This window comes from Equus caballus, chromosome 5, assembly GCF_041296265.1.
Source record: "Equus caballus isolate H_3958 breed thoroughbred chromosome 5, TB-T2T, whole genome shotgun sequence".
Classification (NCBI taxonomy): Eukaryota; Metazoa; Chordata; class Mammalia; order Perissodactyla; family Equidae; genus Equus; species Equus caballus.
The window spans coordinates 38,444,108-38,465,277 of NC_091688.1; the positions used below are offsets into that span (position 1 = coordinate 38,444,108).

General features: G+C 50.2%; 1 protein-coding gene across 9 annotated transcripts in view; it reads right to left on the reverse strand.

Moving 5' to 3' along the window:
* Nucleotides 1-12,956, reverse strand: part of KIRREL1 (kirre like nephrin family adhesion molecule 1) — a 103,008-nt gene extending 90,052 nt beyond the window's left edge. For 2 of the 9 annotated variants that reach the window (XM_070266951.1, XM_070266949.1), the window contains exon 1: nucleotides 12,507-12,899. In XM_070266951.1, coding sequence (XP_070123052.1) covers nucleotides 12,507-12,558 — 52 coding nt within the window. In that variant the 5' untranslated portion in view covers nucleotides 12,559-12,899. Of the gene's footprint in view, nucleotides 1-12,506 lie in introns of all 9 variants that reach the window. The other 7 variants (XM_023640931.2, XM_070266948.1, XM_070266952.1 and 4 more) reach the window with 7 other exon arrangements.
* Nucleotides 12,957-21,170: the final 8,214 nt, after the last annotated feature.

The window sequence follows — 21,170 nt, forward strand, 5'->3', positions numbered from 1 at the left end:
TCTAGACATAGAGAATACTGGAGACTTATTCAGTCACAGTCCCTAGTAAGACAGTTCTTTTGATTCAGGAGTAGGAAGGGTTCAGGTTAGACACAAAGAAGAACTTCCTGCTTGCCAGGGATTATTAGATACGAAAGTGAGTGAGCAGAGAGAGCTAAGGAAATTCCTTTTTCTCTTCAGAAAAAGAGCAAACACTGATGCGTCAAGGTTGATTTCAAGTGAGTCCTGCCTAAAGAGAAATATCTCAAGAGTCCAAAGATGTTGGGAGTCTTAAAGAGTCATCTCTCCATTTTCATTCCTGACCCCAGGTTCTGTGTTCTAGGAAGCCCAAGCCCAATCTGATTGATCCCACCTCCTTCTTTATGTGCTCTGAAACCCCTCATGATTTACGTCTGTCGTTTGTATATGTCCCCATTTGTACCTGCAGATGGCTCAATGCATGAGTGTTCTGAGGGAGAAGAGGGGATGAAGGAGAATCAGTGGGAGTCCCTGTTTCCCCTAGTGGACAGGATTCCCCAGGTATAAGGACCAAGCCTCCGCCACTGAATCAGGAGAACTCTGACGGCAGAGGGTCTCTCTTCCTCTGGCCTGCGGGTCTTCCTCTACAGCACACGGTTAGAGAAGGGAGGGAGAGAGTGAGCGAGCTCATCACGTTGGCTGAGCAACCATTGGGTCTATGTAAGTGTGAGAACTGACCTGCCCAAAGGTGGTCCTCCACTGCTCCCCCCAAATCATGCCCCAAGTGAAGCCTATGACCCACCTTCCTGCCCAAATCACACAATTTGCTCATGACCAAATTTTCAAGCCAAAGCCAACCGGGTCAGGGCCCTGGCTAGCAGCTCTGTCAAAATGTTTTCCCCTAAATCTCCACCAAAGGAGAGCTGGATTCTGAGGACTTTTGTCCTTGGGAAAAAAAAAAAAAAAAAACGAGTGAAAACGACTGACTTAGGTACGGAGGAGTTTCCACCAACCCACTGGCTGGTTGCTTTTCAACTTTGCAGTTGGCAGCCGCTGGCATGAATGAAGACTTGGTGGGGTGGACTGGGGGTGGCCGAAAGCTTGTGGGGTGGCAGGAAGGAGGGCTGGGCAGGTCAATCTCGGGGCCGAAGATGGGCACGCTGGCAAGCACTGCACCTCCTCCTGTCCCACAGCCTGCCTTCCTAAAACAAACATATCAATGCTCCTGAATCAATGATGCATCCTGGCTCGGTTATACAGCTAAGCTGGCTGCAAAGTGAATTCAGTTCAATGAGTTCTATTTTCTCTTGCTTCCCATTAGAATGTTGAAGATCTATTTCCCTAGAGGAAATAGCATCCTCTAACACTTCAAAGTGTGGTCCTAGGACCAGCAGCATCAGCATCACCTGGGAGCTTTGTGCCAATGCAGCAACTCCACGTGACCTCAGATCTTCCGAATCAGGCTCTGCGCTTTAACAAGATCCCAGGGTGTTTCATAAGTGTGGTTGAGTTTGAGAATCATTGTTCTAACACAGAGTTGAAACCTTCTGGAAAGATAGGGGTTAAAGTGGTGGTCACGCTTACTGCACACTATCCAAGAAGTGCTTTTCCAGGACTTTAAGTAGAGGTTAAGTGGTTGCCATCGTTCCATTTTACAGATGGGAAAACTAAGGCTCATAGAGGTGAAGAGGCTACTCAATCTTCAGAGCAGGGACTCAGACCTAATTCTAGACCAAGGTGCTTTCCATTAGTCTATGCTACCACCTCAGACCTCCCACTGTACTGCATTTCAGAGACCCGGTGTTCTTCACTCATCCTACTGTCTGCCTTCTTCAGATCTGCCTTGGAGTGTTAGCTGCAAGAAGCAGGCACTGTGCAATATGATTTATTGAATACTGCTGTGTTCCAAATACTGTTCCTTAATCTATATTCCTTCATTCAGTCCTCATAGCAACTGTCTCCATTTTATAGATCAGAAAACTGAGGCTCCAGTGAAGTGACTTGGTCATGATCATACAGGCAGCAGCCCTTCTGGTAAGGAGGTCCCAGGGCATTTGAGGGGTTCCGCAATTCCAGGGTTGTGTTGAAAGAGGCCAGTCTTATGACATGACCCTGGTACAGAACCAAAGGCAAGGTGCACAAACTGAATCCCTTAGATACCAGCTTTATGGGTGCCCCTCTCAATTTTCTGCATAAATCGAGAGCAGCAGCGGTGCAGATAATCCGGAAGTCATTTCAACTTGGCTTTTGCAAGGCATTGGATTTTTATTTTTGCAAAGTCAGATTTTCCTCTCTAATTACATTTGGCTCAAACTGACACTAAAATGAATTTGCATTCTCACTTCACCCACTGCCCAGTGAGGGGAGACTTCCCGGATATGTGTGGGGTGAGAGGCACATCGATCTGGGATCAAACATCATCCACACGGTAGCTGACTTGGGGTGGATGCTGGAGAGTTGATGGCACTGGTAGCAGAGTATGTGTGTGGGAGAGGTGGCAAAGAGGCAAGAGTGGAAGTCCCCGTAGCCCATCCCACAGCAGGGTCAAGCTGGTAGATTTCCAGGGAGGCGGGGAGCGAGGCCTAGAGCAGCAAGTCAATTGCTCAGGGTTTGCGATTAAAACCCAGGAGTCCCCTGGACGACTAAGGAATCAAGATGAAGAAAACCCCAACTTCTCTCAGGGGCTTCCCCCTGCCAGCCTGCCCATCCCTGGGTTTCTGCTTCTTTGAAAATTCCTTTTCCCTCTCTCGTTGTCTCTCTCTCTGCCCCCATCTGCCCATCTCAGCTCCTTTCCTTTTAATAACCTCCCAGTTAAGCGAATCGAATGGGAAGAAGCAGTTAAAAGCACCTCATGGCTTGACAATGCTGGGTAATGGAGCGAGCAGGGCCCCAGGCTGTTCCTGGGAGAATTCAGGAAGGAGGGGGAAAAAAAAAACACTCAGCTAAGCTGATTACAAGGACAAAGTTAATTCAGAAATCAGCTCACTTGGGTGGGAGTGGGGTTGGGGAGGAGGGAAGTGGACACAAGGGCTTGGTAGATTTGGGAAAAGTGCGCTTTATATAAACTGCCTTTGTTCCTGGAAATCATAATCCTTGGGAGGGACCTCGGCTCACTCCTTCGGATTCCTCGGCTCCTTCCATCTGGAGCAGGGGGCACAATCAGGGATTGTCCAGAGCTGGGATATCTTGAACGGTGCTGCATTCCAGAGGCTCCAGCCGCAGCCCCTGAGCCTCACATCTGTGGAGGTCCCCTCCCCCTGGCCGGGCTCCCTCTAACTCCCCCTCCCTCAGACAGTTCAGCTTCAGCATTTTTCACATACCTCCCTCACAACCTTTATCTTATAGTATTGTCAATATGTGTTTATACATCCATCTCCCACACCAGCCCAGGAGTGCCTGAAGGACAGGGACTAAATTTCACTTATCTTTTCATCCCCAGTGCCTACTTGAGTGCCAGGCCCAGCCCAGCCATTAAAAAAAAAACCCTTGCTTAGTTGAACACAGGCTTTTCACCCCCCTGGCAGGAACCCTCTTTAAAGGTTTTCATTTGAACAACTCCTTACAGAGGTTTTAAGAATCTCTAGGTTCACCCCCCCAAATGCACACACATCTAGGACAGGCCACTGACCAGAGGAAACAGCCCAAGACTGACCCTGCAAGGATCAAATCCGGATTGGCCCTCCGATGAAACCAGGTGGTTCCCCTAGACTCTGGGCAGGGCAGACCCAGCCTAGGCCCCACAGGATCAGACGACAAAGAGTCTAGACTGGGGCTCAGGTTTCCCAAGGCTGCGGGGCTCTCCTCTCTTGATTATCTCCACTGAACTCTGCCCGTGGACATCTTTATCTTATACCTGAGGATTCTCGGAGAAAAAAGACTTTCTCATCATTCCAAAGCCTCCCCAACTCAGGTCACACATCTGAGACTTCCCAAGGCGAACGGATATTTCTCTAAGGCTTTCTGCTCACTTCTGCCTGGTCCAACCCTGATTATCTGTCTACTTCACTTTTTTTTTTTTTTTTTGGTAAATTGAAGGGGTTGCAAATCTCTACAGCAGCTCCAGCAGATGAGTTTAAGAGGAAGGGAGGGTTTGATGAGGAATGAAGTAGAGATCATTCGACTTTTTAACACACTCTTTGTTTAAAAAACAAATCTCTAGCTCCCCACTGCTTACAGGACAGTCTCCGTCCTGGCTTGTCAAGGCCCTCTCAGATCTGGCTGCAGTCTACTGTTCTGGATCACGCCATTTATTTCTCCCCAACCCAAATCCTCAGCTGCAACCAGCCTCAACGTACCCGGCACATTCCGGCAGCCACACCTTGGCTCGGGAAGTTTGGCCTGTCTGGTAATGCTCTCCCTCTTCCTGCCACATCCACATCCTGTCCATCCTTAGACCCACTTCCTCCATGGAGCCTTTCCTGGCCTCTTCAGGCCACAGCAAACTGCCCTCTCCTGAACTCTCCAGCTCTGACCACGCACATTGCTGTCCTGGCTCCAATGACACCCTGCCTGGCATTACCAGGAATCTTTGCATATTGCACTTCTTAGCTTCCTGGAGCACAGGGACCATATAATGTCACTTTTTATAACCCATAATGCCTACCAGTATGTTCTGCATAAAGTAATATACCTTTGCTAATTCGAAAAAAAATTAATTCTCCCCATTTTATGGAGGAAGAAACCGAGGCCTACAGAAGTTAAGTGATTTGCACCTAAATCCCAAAGCGAGACCCTTAAGGGCTAGGATAGCATTTTATTCATTTTGCAACACTGGTGGCGGCGCATAGTAAGCACACAACACATTTCTGCTGAATGAAGGAGCTGAGTCCTTACTCTTCCTATACATCTTCCAGTGAGGATGTATTTCTCATAGTGCTTCAGAAGAAGTAAGAAGCAAAAAAAAGCATCAAATGGCCCAGTCCAGAAGAAGAATCTCTGATTCCTAAACTGGCCTGGGGTAGCACAGCCTCCTGGGACAACCCTGTGGGCACACAGCACAAGAGACTCAGGTTCCTGCTGTCCCTTCCCTGCCTCAAAACCCAGACCCCAGGGCCTTCTGGGAAATTGCCGCGTCACTTTCCCAGAGCCAGGCCCCTAGAGGAAAAAGCAGCATTATCTCCTGGGAAACTAATGGAATTTACTAGGGAGTGCTAGAGATTTCCACCCCTGGATTTAAGATCCTTAATCCTGAGGAGGTTGGCTGGCTGCAAGGCCCATTTATTTCAATATGATCCCAATTTTGTTAAATGGGCTCAAGGAGGGCAGAGAGGAATGAGACTTCAGCCCCCGGAGACTACAGAGGTTAATAAAAGTTGCTGGAAAAATTAAATTTGGAGGGAGGAAGAAACTGGGAACTTGGAGAGAGCTGATGGAGGGAGAGAGAGTGGGATGGAAAAAGAAAGAAAAATGTGATCTTCAGCGATGTCTGGGAGTTGGAGCCCCTTTAATCCTGGGCACTCAAAGAACTTAAACTTAAAATTAGGTTTGCATTGTCTGTGAGGGAAGGTGTAAGAGCTGGGCTGCAGGACGGAGAGGGACCAAAGTCACAGAATGGGGAACCCAAGGGTTCTGACTTTCTTAACCTTGTAATGTGTGCATCTATCAGAGGGGATACAGAGTAAGCAAGACAAGTAAGCACTACAAGAGTAGTGTCTTCAAAGACTCAGGATGGCTGCCATAGCTAGGTGAGAAATGGTACACAGAAACAGGGCAGTGTTGCATGCCAGTGATCTGGTAAATGGAAGGACTGGCGTAAAGGGAGAGACATCTGTCCATATGTGTATGGGGGTGAAAAATGGCTGCATGTACAAGTGTACATGAGTGAATCTATGGACATGCATGTGGGCACACGTACTGTACAGTGACACAGCATCTGCAGACATGTATGCAGCAGAAATGTATAAGAGGTGGAGGTGCTGGTCTCAAGGGGCTTCCTTCTGGGAATCACTCCTGCCCCCCACCCCAACTTGCCTGCTTGGGTTCTAGTCCTGGCTCTGTCATTTACTAGCTGTATTATCTTGGACAATCTACTTAATTTCTTGGGGTCTCTCTTTGTCCATTTATAAAATGGGGATAATAACTTCTACCTTGAATAGATTATTGTCAGTATTAAATTAGTTACTAATACATGCAAAACACAAAGTGAGCCCTCCTTAAAAATGAGTGACCTGGGGGCCAGCCCGGTGGCGCAGCAGTTAAGCGCGCACGTTCTGCTTCGGTGGCCCAGGGTTCGCAGGTTTGGATCTCAGGTGCGGACATGGCACTACTTGGCAAGCCATACCGTGGTATGCGTCCCATATATAAAGTTGAGGAAGGTGGGCACGGATGTTAGCTCAGGGCCAGTCTTCCTCAGGAAAAAGAGGAGAATTGGCAGATGTTAGCTCAGGGCTAATCTTCCTCGGAAAAAAAAAATAAATAAATTTTAAAAATTTAAAAAAACATGAATGACCTTCTCCTTCACAAGAAGTGAGCCCATTCTCTTTTGTGACTTCTGAGACCGCCTCTCCTTGGCTTCACATTTCAGCATCAAGGACATGGCTGCCTCCTTCTCCTCCACCGCTGACCACCCACCCCCACAACCCCAGCCCTTTCCAGGTCAAGGATCCTCGAGGAGATTGCCAAGTAAAGTGGCCTGGAGGCCCTGGGAAGAGACCAGGCAGGAACTGGTAGGTCGGGAGAGGACACAGCTTTCCCAGGTCCGGACACTTGGAGGAGGAATTTCCCTAACTTCGCTGGAAACAGCCCCTGGATATTGGAGTAATTAAGGAATTTGCCCTCATCTCCTCCCTCCAGCCCAACTTCTACCTCTTAGCAAGTCCTTTAACCTCTTTATGTCTCTGTTTTCTCACCTTTAAACGGAGAAATAATAACTACCCTGCCTATATCATGGGATGGTTGTGTAGCTCTATTAAATGAGATGATACATGTGAAAAAGTTGCTAAAATTGGAAGGCACTATACAAAGTTAAAAGACTCTGAAGGTGGGAAGAAAGGGCGCTGAGGCATTACAAACCTCCTTCTCCTGACAGACAAGAGGCAATATGTACAGTTCCCACCCCCCAGTTAATAAAACAGATGATCATCAGAGCAAGGCAGCAAGATGGATATGGGCTCGGCGTCCTGGGCTGAGCCCTGGAGAAGGCTGAGCGAGGCAACAGAAGGAGGCTGTCTGCCATTGTGGGGAGAGGAGAAGGGGAAAGCCTCCCTGCCCTCCAGAGCTGCCTCAACTCTATGGGAGGCACTGAGGGATGTGGGCTTTACAGTGAGACAAAGAGTATAAATCTGGGATCTAAAACCCCAGGTACAGCCTTGAGTAAGTTCATTGAACTCAGCTTTGGTTTCCTCATGTATAAAATGGGGATAACAGGGGCTGACCCCCTGATGCAGTGGTTAAGTTCGGCATGCTCCACTTCAGCCACCTGGGGTTCGCAGGTTCGGATCCTTGGCAAGGACCTAACACCACTTGTCAGCCATGCTGTGGCAGCAGCCCACATAGAAAGTAGAGGAAGACCGGCACAGATGTTAACTCAGGGCTAACTTTCCTCACCAAATAAATAAATTAAATTAAATGGGGGTAACATTAACTTCATAACTTCATCATTAAAAGGAATATGGATAATGAATATGAAAAGCACAATAAAAAGGAATTTGGATACTTTGGTATGCAGCCCACCTCCTGGTTTTTCACTTACCCTAGGCCAGGCAGGGCCCCCAAAGCCAGCTGGAACACACCATCCAAGACCCTAGCCTCCATGACCACCAGAGACTGGGCTGGTTTGGGAGCTGACTGTCCTGGGACTCTCCCTGGGCCCCGACTCAGCACTCCATGCCAGCCTCATACATCTCTGGGCATCTGCAGGAGTCAGCTTTGCATGGTACAGGAGTAGCTCCCAAATTTGTAGCTTATGGACCGTGTTTAATATTAGTAATGAACACAAGGTTGCGAACCTTTTTATTTGCCAAGTAAAGTCCTTTTAAAAAAAGTCACTTACAAGCACTGTCCTATCATCAAAGAAAAATCATTCAACACCAAAATATGTAGAAGGATGGAATCTTAGAATAAAGGATTGCTTTAAAAATATGAGTGAGTTCACCTTTATGAGACACTCACTCCCTTTTCCTCCTCGTTCTCATTCTGTTGTGGACCAGGAAAAACCCTGGCCCAGCCCTACACGGGTCCCTGCTGGCATGTGGGATCCCTGGCAGAGGGGAAGGGACAGGCTTTGAGGTCAGGTGGTTCCTCCAAGTATCAACAAGAAGCTGAACCCACCTAAACCTCAACTTTTCATCCATGAAATGGGGATGATTACAGATCCCATCTCAGAGGGTTGTTGTATAGATTAAATTAGATAATGCGTAGCAAGCAGTTAGCACAATGGCTCCATAAATGATCCATATTATTTCCAGACTCTGGAATGCTGACACCTCAGGGCTAGTGCGCCTCCTCATTTCTCACCAGAGCCCTGCTTTCTTCTCACCAGAACACCAACCTCTGCCACTTTGCTCTCTCCCCAAGTCCATTCCCCAGACCTTTCCTGAGGTCTCCAACCAAGCAGAAGCTGGTCAGTTTCCCCTTCTGGGTCTGCCACAACACAGTCCTCTCCATGACAGACACAGAGAAGGTGCTGAAGCCCAGGACCAAGAATCTGGGCAGCTGGAGCAAGAAAACAAAAGGAGAATCATAAAGAGGAGCTGGAAAGGAGGCACAGACAGTCAGCTGCCTAGCCCTTTATGTCCAGCCACAAAGTCGCAACAGCAGCATCACTAAGCACTTCTCTCTAGGCCAGACACTGTTCCATGCACTTTACACAGATTAACATATTTAACAGTCATCGCAACCTTATGAGGTGTTATTTCTATCCTCCCTTCACAGACAAGCAAACTGAGGCAGAGAAGGCGCATACTTTGTTCAAGCTGACCTGACTACCAAGCGGCCGAGGTGGGGTTTAACCAGGGAGTGGAGGTGGGGCTGTGATTTAATCACCATTTAGCAATTTAGCACTGCCTCCTTCCAACACTGTAGATCGCTTGTCAAATAAATCAATTGATCAGATATTTAAGGGCACTTACAATGTGCAGAGCACTATGTCAGAAACCGAAAGGACCATAAAGAAATTAAGACGTGGTCCCTGAGGACATAAAGATGAGCTTCCATCAGAGCACGCAGTTCTCCAGTCAGGGTAGTAAGAGCTGGGGACCAGAGCTGGGCTTCCTGGTCCACACCTCACCAGAGAACCAACCAACGGCGGAGCAAGACAACCAACCATGCAGCTATGGTAACCAGCAGGAGATAGGAAGGCCTAGAGGCCTCCTCCCCCTCCTCCTCCTCCTCCTCCTGATGTGGGTCCTCTGGGCTCCAGGGCTATGGTCAGAGGTAACCCACTCGAGGCACTGAGGACTGTACTTGGTTCCCTTTAGGTCTAAGTGAGTGTAAAGTGGAGTCCAATCAAGGTCAAGGAGGGGGACTGGTACCCTGACTTCTGCCTCATCTCCCCCAGCCTCTTCCTCAGCCTCAAGGTCTGCTCCGGCCTGGGCAGGCAGAAGAGGGATGACTGAAGTGCGTGTCTGTGTGTAGCGCGGGGAGGGGGGAGTCAGATCTCCAACTACTCTCCTTCCCGACTCACCTTCTCTTCCAGGATGTGGCTGTGCTGGGGAGTTGAATCCTGGGAATTTAGGAGGCCCTCAGCCCTCTTCCCTTCACTCCTCACCCCTCTGCCAACTGGTGACAGGGATGCTGAGGGGACCTCTGGGGGCTGCAGACACAGATTTTTCCCCTACCCTCATCTCCACCCCCATCCCCTGGAGGCAGCTCCCACCCCGAGCCGGCCTGTCATCCCACATTGCTCTGATTAGCTATAATCTTTCTTTTTCAATTTCTCCTCCCCGAGGCTGGGGAGGGAGAAAATCTCCCAGAAAATGAATAAATATTTCAATTTTCGGCGCAATCAGTCTGAGGAGCCGGCGCATGATGGAAATGGGGGGAAGGATAATGGTTTTCATTTAGATAAGATACAGAAAATTATTTAGTGAAAAATGAAGATTGATGAAGCCCATTGAAATTCTTTAAAATGCGATTTTTATTTCTCTGCCTGGGCTGAATCTTCCCTTCCCCTCTCCTCTCTGCTCCTCTCAATTCAACTGCCTTCTCCTCCTCTCTCCTCCCCATTTCCCACCACCATCCCTCAACCCCCTGGCAATCCCCCCCTTGCTTTCCTCTCTCACTGCCCCAGGCCCTGAACTAGAACTCTTTCTTTCTAAGGATGGAGGCCAAGGAGAGGAGGTCTGAAAGCCTCCCCCCACCCCGGGAGTGTCCCAGTCTTGCCAGATCCACACTCCTTCCCTCCCTGCCTCCACCCTAGTCCTTGCTCAGCTTCCCAGAACACTCAGTGGTGATTTCCTCCCCCCTCCAGTCTATTCTCTCCATCTCTCGTCTTTGGTATGCCTCCCCCAACCCCCTAGATACTTTTGCACAGTTTCACCAGGTCTTGCTCTCACCCCTGTTGGTGGCCAGGAGATGGGAGCTCAGCTAACCCCTAACCCCTCCCCCCTTTCCAAAGGGAGAAAGGCACACAACACACTTCTCTCTGTCTGACCGCTTCTGTCCCCGATTCAATCCACATGTCTCTCCTGTTTGCTAACCGCAGCTTTTGTTCCTTGAAGCTCATTCGTATCCATGTTGCTGACATGTTAGGGCTGCGGGAAAGGGACAGACAGAAGCTTGCCCCTAACACATCAATAATGACCCAGCTGCCCCCTCCCCTCACATCGTGGGCCCTCCCCCCTTCTCCTCCTCTCTGGCAGCCTGGCTGAACAAAGTCAGAACTTAAGTCATCTTCCCAACTTTCTGCCAAGTGGCTGGCTTGGCCTGCCAAGCCCAAGGCCAGGCCTCCTTTCCATGGCATCACTTCCCACTGGACTCACACCATGGATGTATGTCCTGCTCATAGCTTAAGTGTGGGGGGGGGGGAGGGGAGAGGGGGATGGATGCCCTATGGGGAAAGATGGATCAAGATCTGCCCCCACCAACTCAGCCAGGCTTTGCCTTCTGAGCTGGGGAGGAGCCTGGTAAGGAGAGGAGGGGTCCAGCACAACACCTCACCCCTAAATGCACACCCTACAGCCCAGGGAGGGAACTGAGAGCAGGGTAATGCCTGAGGGCATTCTATCCAGGCTGACTTCCCTCTTCCCAGATTCCCCCCCCCACCCCAAAACCAGACCACCTCCTCCATTTTGTAGTCTGTAGTCTCCATAGGTCTCTGCCTATAGGAATGTCTGTTCAAGTTTCTTTGTTTGCTGGAGGGTTGGTATCTGTAGAAGGGTTTCAGTGTGTGTGTGTGTGTGTGTGTGTGTGTGTTGTGTCCTTGTAAATGCCCGCCTGCATACATGTACTGTGTCTATGAGTTTGAATGTGTTTGGGTGCATGAATGTGCAAGCTGATACGGGGGAGGATTCTGTCTTCCTCAGATGTATCAGCGTCTTTGTGTATATGTGTCTGTCTCCGTGTGGAGGATGCTTGTGGGTACCTCCGTCTCAGTAGGTGAGTAGTCTGTCTCGGTGTCTGTGACTGTTTTTTGATGTTTGTGTGTCAATTTCTGTGTGTCAGCTCCATTTTGGGGGTTGGGGGTGGCTAGCTCAGCAGGATTAATCTTCCTTAAAGTCAGATGCAGGAGGCAAGCATCCATTCCCACGGACCCAGTCCTGGATGGAATCGGGGACCTTGATTTCCTGGTCCCCTTCTCTCCTACTCCCCCAGCCCTGCCTCAGGATACACTAACATCCTCATCTCTCTCAACCTCTGTCTCATCGCCCAGCCTCCCCCTACCAGTTCCAAATAAGCCCCTGACATCAACACTTTCCTGACCCCAGGCAGAGTGTTAGCCCCCCAAGTGTCCCCCTCCTTGTCCAGCCGCCCTGATGCTGCCTTTTGGAACTCCACTCCCCCACCCGAAACCTCCGCGGGCAAGGGTTCCACATCCCCACCAGAGGCCCCGAGGCACTCCTCCCTTCCTCTAGAGGGGGCAGCCGGCTCCGACTCAGCACCCTCCGAGGGGCTGGGCTGGAATAGGGAGATTCCCTCAGCAACATCTTCGGGCGCCTGGCTCTCCAGCTTTCCGCGCACCTCCCACCCCCAACGTCTGAAATCCCACCCTCTTCCCAGCCTTCCCCTCAGCCAGGACCCAGGCGTCCGGATCCCGGCCTCAGAGGGTGGAGGGAGGGAGGGTTGCCAGAGGCTCCGGAAAAGACTTGGAGCGTTCGGATCCCTTTTTCACTCCGAACCCCAGCCCTCGCGGCCCCAATTCTCCCTTCTCCCGCGCAGCAAAAGGAAACAACTTGGGCAAATCAACGGAAAACTCCTTCTCGCCAGGCCCCGTTACTCCGCGCCCCCTTCCCCCGGGCTCCGCGCCAGGACGGAGCCCCCGCCTCGTGGCGTCTCGACCCCAGGGACTGGCCGCGGGCCGCCGGGCACCTCAGCGCTCCCCCAGCGGGGGCGCAGTCCCCAGCCCCGAGGGCAGGGGGGAGCCGAGTCCGGGGCGGGCTGGGGGCCCTTACCTTGGGAGAAAGTATCGGAGAGAGTGAGGATCCAGACGATGAGGCTCAGCATGCTGTCCGCCCGCCGTGCGCCCGCCCGCGGCTGGGGCCCGGAGTTGGCGAGGGAGCGAGAGGAGCGGGCTGGGAGGAGGGGAGCCCGGGAGCCCGCCCCCCGCCCGCCCGCGCCCGCCCCTGCACACACACACACACACGCACACACGCACACACGCACACTCACTCGCGCGCACAAACTCACTTCCCTTCCCTGCGTTCTCTTTCTTTCTTTCCTCCCGGTCCCGTTCCTCCCTCTCTCGCTCTCTCGCTCTCGCTCGCTCTCTCCCTCTCTCTCCTCCCCCTCTCGCTTTTATGATTTCTCCTCTCAAGCTTTATCACTCTGGGTCTCTTTCGATCTCTGCTCTCCCTTTCTCTCCTTTCTCTTCCTTCCCTCTCTCCCTCGTCCCTCCTCCTGACGTCTACTCTCCCTCCGACGGCGCCTCCCTTCACAGCCCTCCCCCGCCCCCAACGCGCGCGCACACACACTCACACCCCTCGCTGGAACTGAGATGCAAAGAGAGCAGAGACAGAAAGGGACTGAGGGCAAAAGCGAAGGGGTAACGAACGTGACAATCGCGGGCGCTGGGGCAGGGACGGCTGGACCCTGCCTGCCCTCACCCCCTCGTATTTACATACAAAATCTTGGTCCCGAGCTACGAAACTAGGCGGCGGATTGGGGAGGCGGGGCATGGGCTGAGCACAAGCCACTAGCCCCGTGGATGACTGTCATGGGGAAGGGTATGTGAGTGTGTGCATGTGTGTTCGAGTGTGTGTGTGTGTGGGAGCGGAGGGGATGGGCAAGCGGTGGTTCATGGAGTTAAAAAGCGTAAAATCCTTTTTTTAAAAAATCCCACACCCAGAATCTAACCCCTAGATTCCCCAAATTGGGAATTCTCAATTGACTGATGAATGCTGGGAGTGGGGAGGGATACATTCCTCTCCCCACCTACAAACCCAAAGCTGGAGAATCCGAGCTGAGTCTCGGACCTGCCTGGAGCCCCTGCCAGGGGGCGGCACCCAGCACACAGTGAGGCCAGGCCAAGTGTCGGAGTCCTCAGCTGGCCCTGGCCCTCGGCCGGGGAGAGGCTTAGTCGACTCCTTCCTTTGTCCATCTTGGGCATCTACCCATCTAGAAGGAGAAAGTAGCCAACTTGAAGGGTTTGAAGGGCCAAGGAGAGGGCAGCCACAGGAAGATCTCTAAGCCGGGAGGAGTTTGAGATCCTTTGGGGTTGAGAGATCTAGGAACTGAGAAGGGAGGGAATTCCTGGTTAGAGTAAGGAGGGCATTCACTAGGTGTCTCCTCTTTTTTAAGAGCCCAGTTTTGCAACCAGTTCCTTTCCCAGCCCCTAACCAGATGCTTCTGCTCGCAGAGTTGCTGGGGGTGCTTGCACGTCTGCTTCCTAAGGGATGAGTTGAGGGGAAATAACAGGAATTGCACAACTTTACAGTACTGTGTTGGTCTAACGAGGTCTCCACTTCTTTCCTCCCAGATTCTCTAGGTCTCCTGGGTCCTTAACACTACCCGCCAAGATTTCACGATCTCAGCCCCTGAGCGGAGGCGCATGGCTCTCCGGTGCCCTCTGCTGGTGGTAGGTGGCCACAACTCCTCTTTCTTGCAGGGACCCTGACGCCAGGCTGAATGGTCCAGATATACGCACACACAACCGGAGGACACAGAAACACAGGCAGAAAAATACGCAAGCTCATATTCAGGAGCCCAATATTCACAGACCCAGAGAATGCTTCATATGTTCAAAAACACATATGCACAGGCAAGCACAGAGTTTATAAGAGCCACACCTAGCCCAGAGAAATAGAAATAAAATCATAAATACATACAAACAGCCATACACCAATATGCAGACACACAGGGCTTTTCATCTACTCATTCATTAATCATGCATTCCACAATATTTCTTCAGTGCCTGCTTATGTTCCAGTCACAATTCTAGGCCTTGGAGATACAACAATGAAAAAAAACCCTGGGAAAGTCCTTCCCTCACAGTGTTCCATCCTGGAGGGGAAGGAGAGACAGCACAAAAATATTAAATACACCAAGTTGTAGTAATGCTATGGGAGACAAATAGAGCAGGATAAAATGAACAGGGAGTGGAAGGGAGGGAGGAATTGCTATTGTTATAGGTAATCAGAAATCTTCTCTGGTAAAGTAACATTTGAACGGAGACTGAAGGAATTGAGAGATTCAGTTATTCAGGTGTCTGAGGGAAGAATGCAGCAGGTCAGTGATAACAGCATGTGCAAAGGCCCCGAGGCAGGGCTGTTCTTGGAGTATCAGACAGTCTTTTCCCCTTTTCACTCTGTATAAAGGATTCATGGGAAGGAGGTCCATGGTGATAGTGATTTAGGAAATGTTGAGAAGAAAAAGCCCAGAAGTGAGGGAACAGAATATTCTTAGTTTAGTTCTTCTTGCCCACATTCTAGCTTTTGGTATTCAGGCTTGATGGGGATTCTCATTGTGAAGAGGGACTGAGTTATCAAAGCTTTTACTTCCCCTTAGGCCTCTTATCTCACCTCAAAACCCTAGCAACAGAAGAGCCAAATTTCTCCAGATCCTTAACAGCTAAATCAGTAATCTCACCTCTCTCTCCTGGTGCTTTAACTTTCTTGTCTCCCTCTCCCTGTAATCTCAAACCCTTACCAGCTCAGTTCATAGCAAACATAGTTCTCCAGAATCCCCTCCACATAAGCCACTCAGCATCCTAGATCCCAGAGCTTAAGATCTCAACTCCAGCTAGTGGTCCTCAACACCAGCGGTGTGTTAGAATCTCGAGAGGGGCTTTTAAAAAACACCAGTACCTGGGCCTCGCTCCCAAAGATTAACTGCTCTGGGGTGAAGCCCCAAGCGTCAGTATTTTTAAACATCTCCCCAGGTAATTCTAAGGGGTGGCCAGGGTTGAGAACCACCGAGCTGAGCACACCCCTGCTTTCCAGGCCCTCAGCAAGCCTGCACACCGCCAGGGGGCCTTGGCCTCTTCTCTCCACCAGCAGTTCTGCTTATCGGCCATCCTGCGTCACTCTCTCCTCCTTCTGGGGAGAACCCCAATTAAATGCCCCCAGATTTGCTCCATTCTCATCTCCGCACTAATGTTCACCATTCTGTCTAAATGGATTAACTTAGTCTACAGGAGTCTAATCACATAACTCTCATTGAACTGGGGGGCCCTGGGGCGGAGTCCCCAGTATCAGATGGATGCTCCTGAAGGCAAAGCCTGTGTTTTTTACATCAGACTAGATACACCTCCCTAGGACAGGACACCTGCCTCCCCTATCAAACTTGGGGCTCCTTGGGGGCAGGGGCTATAGATGTCCCCTCAGTCTGGAGCTCCCTGAGGGCAGGGAAGAAGCTTGGTAGCCCCTCTCCTCACAGAGAGGCAGCAGAGTAGTTGGGAGCAAAGCACAGGGGAAGTGAAACCAGTCGGAGGGAATTCTAATCCAGGTTCTGCCGCTGACTTTCTCCATGACCTTGGGCAGTTTATTTACTTACCCTCTTTGAGCCTTGGTTTCTCCATCCGAAAACAGGGATAATAATACTACTTACATTATGGGGTGGTTGTGAGGATTAAGTGGGTCAATGGCCGTACAGCTCTTAGAACAGTGCTAGGCACACGATGAGCAGTAAAAGCCAGCTGTGAGTATTCTCGCGTTGGGAGCTCCCCAAAGCAGGGACCTTGCAAATCTTCCTCCTGCTGGATTCGTCTCCATCCCCATGCACAGGGCCCTGCCAGACAGAAGCATGCAGGCATGGAGGCAGATGGGGTAATCCCTCAGGATGCCACTTCTCCCACAAAAAAAGGAGAGAGGCAGCCAAAGGTTATATATGGAGTTAAGAGAAATATTAGTAATTTTTTGAGTACAAAAGCAAAAAGATCGAGAGGTCAGAGAGTGAGTGGGAAGGCAATTTATGACCATCAGCAGGAGAAGCCACCCTTGGAGACGGAAATGAATTCTTTGTCTCAATGAGGGCCGAGAACAGCAGGACAATTCTATAAATTGTGCCCTTTCCCCCTCGAGGGGGCAGAGGATTGTGTTCTTGCTGCTTACCAGAGACACAAAAGAGAAAGGCCAAGATCCTGATTTTCAGCCTGGAAAATAATCCTGACCATAAAGGAAACCCCAAGTCGCCAAGGGTGAGGGGCCGCCAGAGGTCACCGCGTCCCTTCCCCTGCTGCAGACTGTAGCTCAGAGCACTGAGAGATGCACTCCTTCTTCAAAAGCCCTCCCACCAAAGGGGCTTTTCCTCCCTCTTTCTCCACTTTTGTCTTACAGCCTAGGTGGCTGCGTAAGTCCTTCCAGATGTCGGGCCTTGGGCTTTCCTGCTGCTATGCCAGTCTATTTCCTCTTGTTCTCTTTTTTTCTTAAGATGCCCAGCTTTTGAGATATACAAGAAGAAGAGCAGAGACAGAGGGCAGTCTTAACGGCAATGGGGAGAGCCACCACTCTGCACCGTGAGGGGAAAGATTGGGGCAGGAAGAAGAGCAGCAGTAGTTGAAGTGCCCTGGACCAGTCCTTAGTGGTCTCTTAGGGGAAAGAGGACCAGGGAGGTCAGGCTTCTCGCATGGGGCTTGGGTGTCACAGGATATTGGGGGTAACAGTGCTGCAATTGAAGCAGAAGGACTAAAGGCTAGACCCCAGAAGGGACTGTCCACTGAGGAGGAGTCTCCAAAGTATTCAGGCAGAGATGCTTTGGATAAGGTTGAAGCCGCTCTGAGGCAGGGGCTTAGACGGGATGACCTCAGCCAAGACAGGCTCCCAGGATGTGTTTACCATGGACCAGCCTCGCCTGTGAACAACTGGGCTCCATTCCTTACCATTCATTTTCAGCCCTTCCCTTCTCGGTGCTTCATATTCCAGCTCCAACATGGGGAGAAGATTTGTGCTAAATGGACCAGCTCTCTCTTATTAGGTTTAATGAGGATTTCATTGCCTGGACTCACAGGGATTGAAGGATTCCTGCTTCAAATGAGCAGCCCAGTTGAGGAGACCAGCTCAGAGAGAGAGAGAGGAGAGGGTTAGGGTCCAGGGCCACGGAGGTGAGGAGTGGGCGTGGAGGACGGGAGAGTGGGGAATAGACTTAAGGAGGAAAAAACGGAGAAAGGAACATGAACTAATGATTCGAACTTCAAGCTTCAGAACCAGATGAGACCTCAGATAACATGCAGGCCATGCCCCTTCGAGATGGCAAAATGATCTGTCAAAAGTCACAAAGCAAGTCAGAGACAGCGTAGGGCTGGGACCAGAACTCAGGCCTCTTGCTTCTCAGGCCAGGATTCACCCATGGATCTTGCTAACCTTAACTTTCCCACCTGTACACCCTAGACTCATCCCAAATGCTTTCATCAGCAAAGACACCCCTTATGTCCAAGGACTGCTGACCCTCATGTGGCTCTGGTCTCGCATAGGTTATTCTCTGAAAATCGAGTAAGCAGAAGTGGGGAGGGTACCAGGGAAAAAGTGGGGAGTCTCTCATCTTCCTTTGGTCCTTGGATGCTCCTCCCAAACCCAACGTCTCTTGACATTTAGCCTTCCTTGTTACTTCTTTGAAGACCTAAAACCACCCCTATTCAGATCCATTTAGTATCAGGACTAGGTCACAGGGTTATGGTGTATGTTTGCATCCAAGCTACGGATGAGCTCAAGTTGGCAGCTAGGATTATGGCCTGGAGTTGTATTAAGGTCACTGAACATCACAGTGGCTTTAAGGGTGAAGTTGAGCAAGCTTCGTATGAATGGAAACATAAGGGTTAGGCTTACTTAACCCTTATTTAAGGGTGGGGGGAGGAATTAACTTAAAGCACAGCCCTTAAAGATGTCACTCCAACCCTTACAACCTCAATAGAGGTTAGCCTCTATTAATTAAGATTAATTAACTAATTAGTTGGTTCACCCATCCACTCATCTGTTCATCTCACAAACCTGTATCAGAAGCTTTCTCTGTGCCCAGGCAGCAGGCTAAGCACTTGGGACACAAAGATGAGTAAAGCACACCCCACCCCTAGGGAGTCACGGTCTAGTGGGAAAGACGGACAGATAATTACAACTGAGTTGGGAGGGGCAGAGATAGAAAAATGCCCATTTTAGGGTGCAGAGCAGGAGTTACGGAACTCAGCTTGGAGGCATCAAGGAAAGTTTCCTAGAGTTGAGTATTGAGAATTAGGATCTTCAGTCAAAGCCTGAGGTGTGGCCTAAGATAGCTCCCCTCTCTGGGCCTCAGTTTCCTGCCAGCTCTCTCTGATGCCCTCATGGCACTGGCATACTTCTCCCTCCAAAAAGGGCCATTCCCTGGAGATGTCTACTGAGGGGTTCCAGCAGGGCACATGGGGTGTTCTATGAAGGCTCCCTGTTTGAGAACTGCTTCTTGAATCTCTCGAAGCCTGTTTCTAGCCAGGATTCCTCCCCAGGGCCAGGGCCAGGGCCCCATCTTCTAACTCCCACTCCCTGCTCATGACATGGTAGACCTTCCTACAACTGACAGCCACACTCCAGGCCAGCGGTACTCTTCCCTGCTCCCACTAGCTTCCCAGGTTCTGTGCCAGAGAACAGGCGTAGCAGTGCCTGCCAGGCAGGGTCAGGCTGCTGGCTTCGGTGGTGTTTCCTAAATGGACAGATGGAGAATGCTGATTGAATGTCCTTGTAGTGCCTCTGTTCCAGCCTCCAAGACACAGACAGCAATGAGGCCCTGGCACCAAGTCCCCCCCTTCAGGCCACGGAGGTTTCCCCTCCTCCACCAGCTCTCATCCCTGAGCCTCTATCTTTCCCCAGCCCCATCCCCAAGTCCTCCTCACGCAGAGCCTGAGTCTAGGCTTTTGGAATAGATCCAAGGGAAAGAAAATCCAGACGAAGAAGTTGCCCCTGATGAAAAGAAAACAAAACAACAAAAACGTGGCTACTCCTTCAGTGGTCCTCCTTCATGAGGTACTACCAGAGAGTAGAATGGTGGTTGCCAGGGGATGGGAAGGGAGGAAGGGGAGGTATTGGCCCAAAGGTACAAAGTTTCTATATAAGATGAGTAAGTCCTAGAGATCTACTGTGTGGCATAGCTCTGACAGTTAACAATTCCGTACTTATCCTTAAAAATTTGCTAAGAGGGGTAGATCTTACATTAAGTCTTCTTATCACAAAATAAAATAATAATACTAAATAAAGAGGACAGGAGGAAACTTTTGGAGGTGATGGATGTGTTTATGGCATAGATTGTAGTGATGGTTTCGTGGATGTACATCATCTGTGAACTCATCAAGTTGGAGACATTAAATATGTACAGCTTTTTGTATGTCAATCATACCTCAATAATAAATACAATTTTAACAAAGAGAAGAATGGCACCAGCTTCCATTCTGTTGTTCAAATCAGAGACTTGCCGGTCTGTACTTGACTGCTCTTTCTTCCTCCCCATTCGCACACAATCAGTCTCAAATTCCTGTTGGTTGTTATTTCCAAGGTGGTGGTCCACTTCCATCTCCACGGTCTACACTACGTCCTCTCTAGCCTTGACCACCAGCAACAGCCTCTGGGTGTCTGCTCATGCCCCTTCCTCAGTTCTGTTCCCTGCAGTTCTGTTGTCTGCAGCCTCAGTGGTCTTTCTTTCTTTCTTTCTCTCTTTTTTGCCTTTCTTGCAGTAATGCTCTTTTATTCAGAGAATAGCATGGAGTAGCATGGGGACAGGACCCATGGGCAGTAAAGAGCTGCAATGAGTTGAGGGTAGGGCTAAATTTATAAGACATAGGTATGTGAGTTACTTCTTTACAAGACAAAGGAAAGATCATGAAAAAAGTCACTAAAATGGTATCAGTGCAGGTGGGGTCTGGTTATTGGGTGGTCCTATAACTTTGGTTAGAAATCAGGTCAGATCAGATCAGGACGTGCTATGCTTCCTGGAGGATGATATAGAGCAGTATGTAGGGCAGGACGCCTTGGGCTTCTCTCCCTGGGGCAGCCTTGATCCTCATCATAAGATCAGTGGTCTTGCTTAAGCTCAAATTTGACCACCTCACTTCTCTGCTTAAAACTCATTGGTGACTCCCACTGCCCTAAGGATAAGACACAGAATCTCTCCATTGGCCAACTAGAGCCTGCCTGGGATAAGCCTGCCTTGCCCCCAGACTCACTGTTCCCCACTCCTCCTCTTGCCCTCACCCTCCAGCTCTATCAGGCTTCTCTGAGTTTTTGGAAATGGCCACCTATCTCTCATCATTGGGGCCTCCACATGCTCTGTTCCCTTGCCTGCAATGTTCTTTTCCACCCTGGGACCTACCCCCACCTCATCCCCTAGGCTGAGTCCTACTCATCCCTCAGACCCCACACTGACTGTCAGGCCTCCATGGAAGCCTCTCTAATTCCTCCAAACAGGTTAGATCACCTTGTTACCACCCTCAAGCACTCTCTATTTCCACTGGCAACATTAATCATGCTGTAATTAGGCATTCAATGTCTGTTTCCCCTGCTGGATGGTAAGCCCTGTACAGGTAGAGACAGTGCCATTATTGTTCACTGCTGTCACCGTAGTGCCTGGCACATAGTAGGCTCTTAGGATGGAGAAAAACAGAGAGATGCTCCCTATTCTGAATTCTACAAATAATTTCCTGTTGTAAAATGGAGGCTAGGTTCCATTTG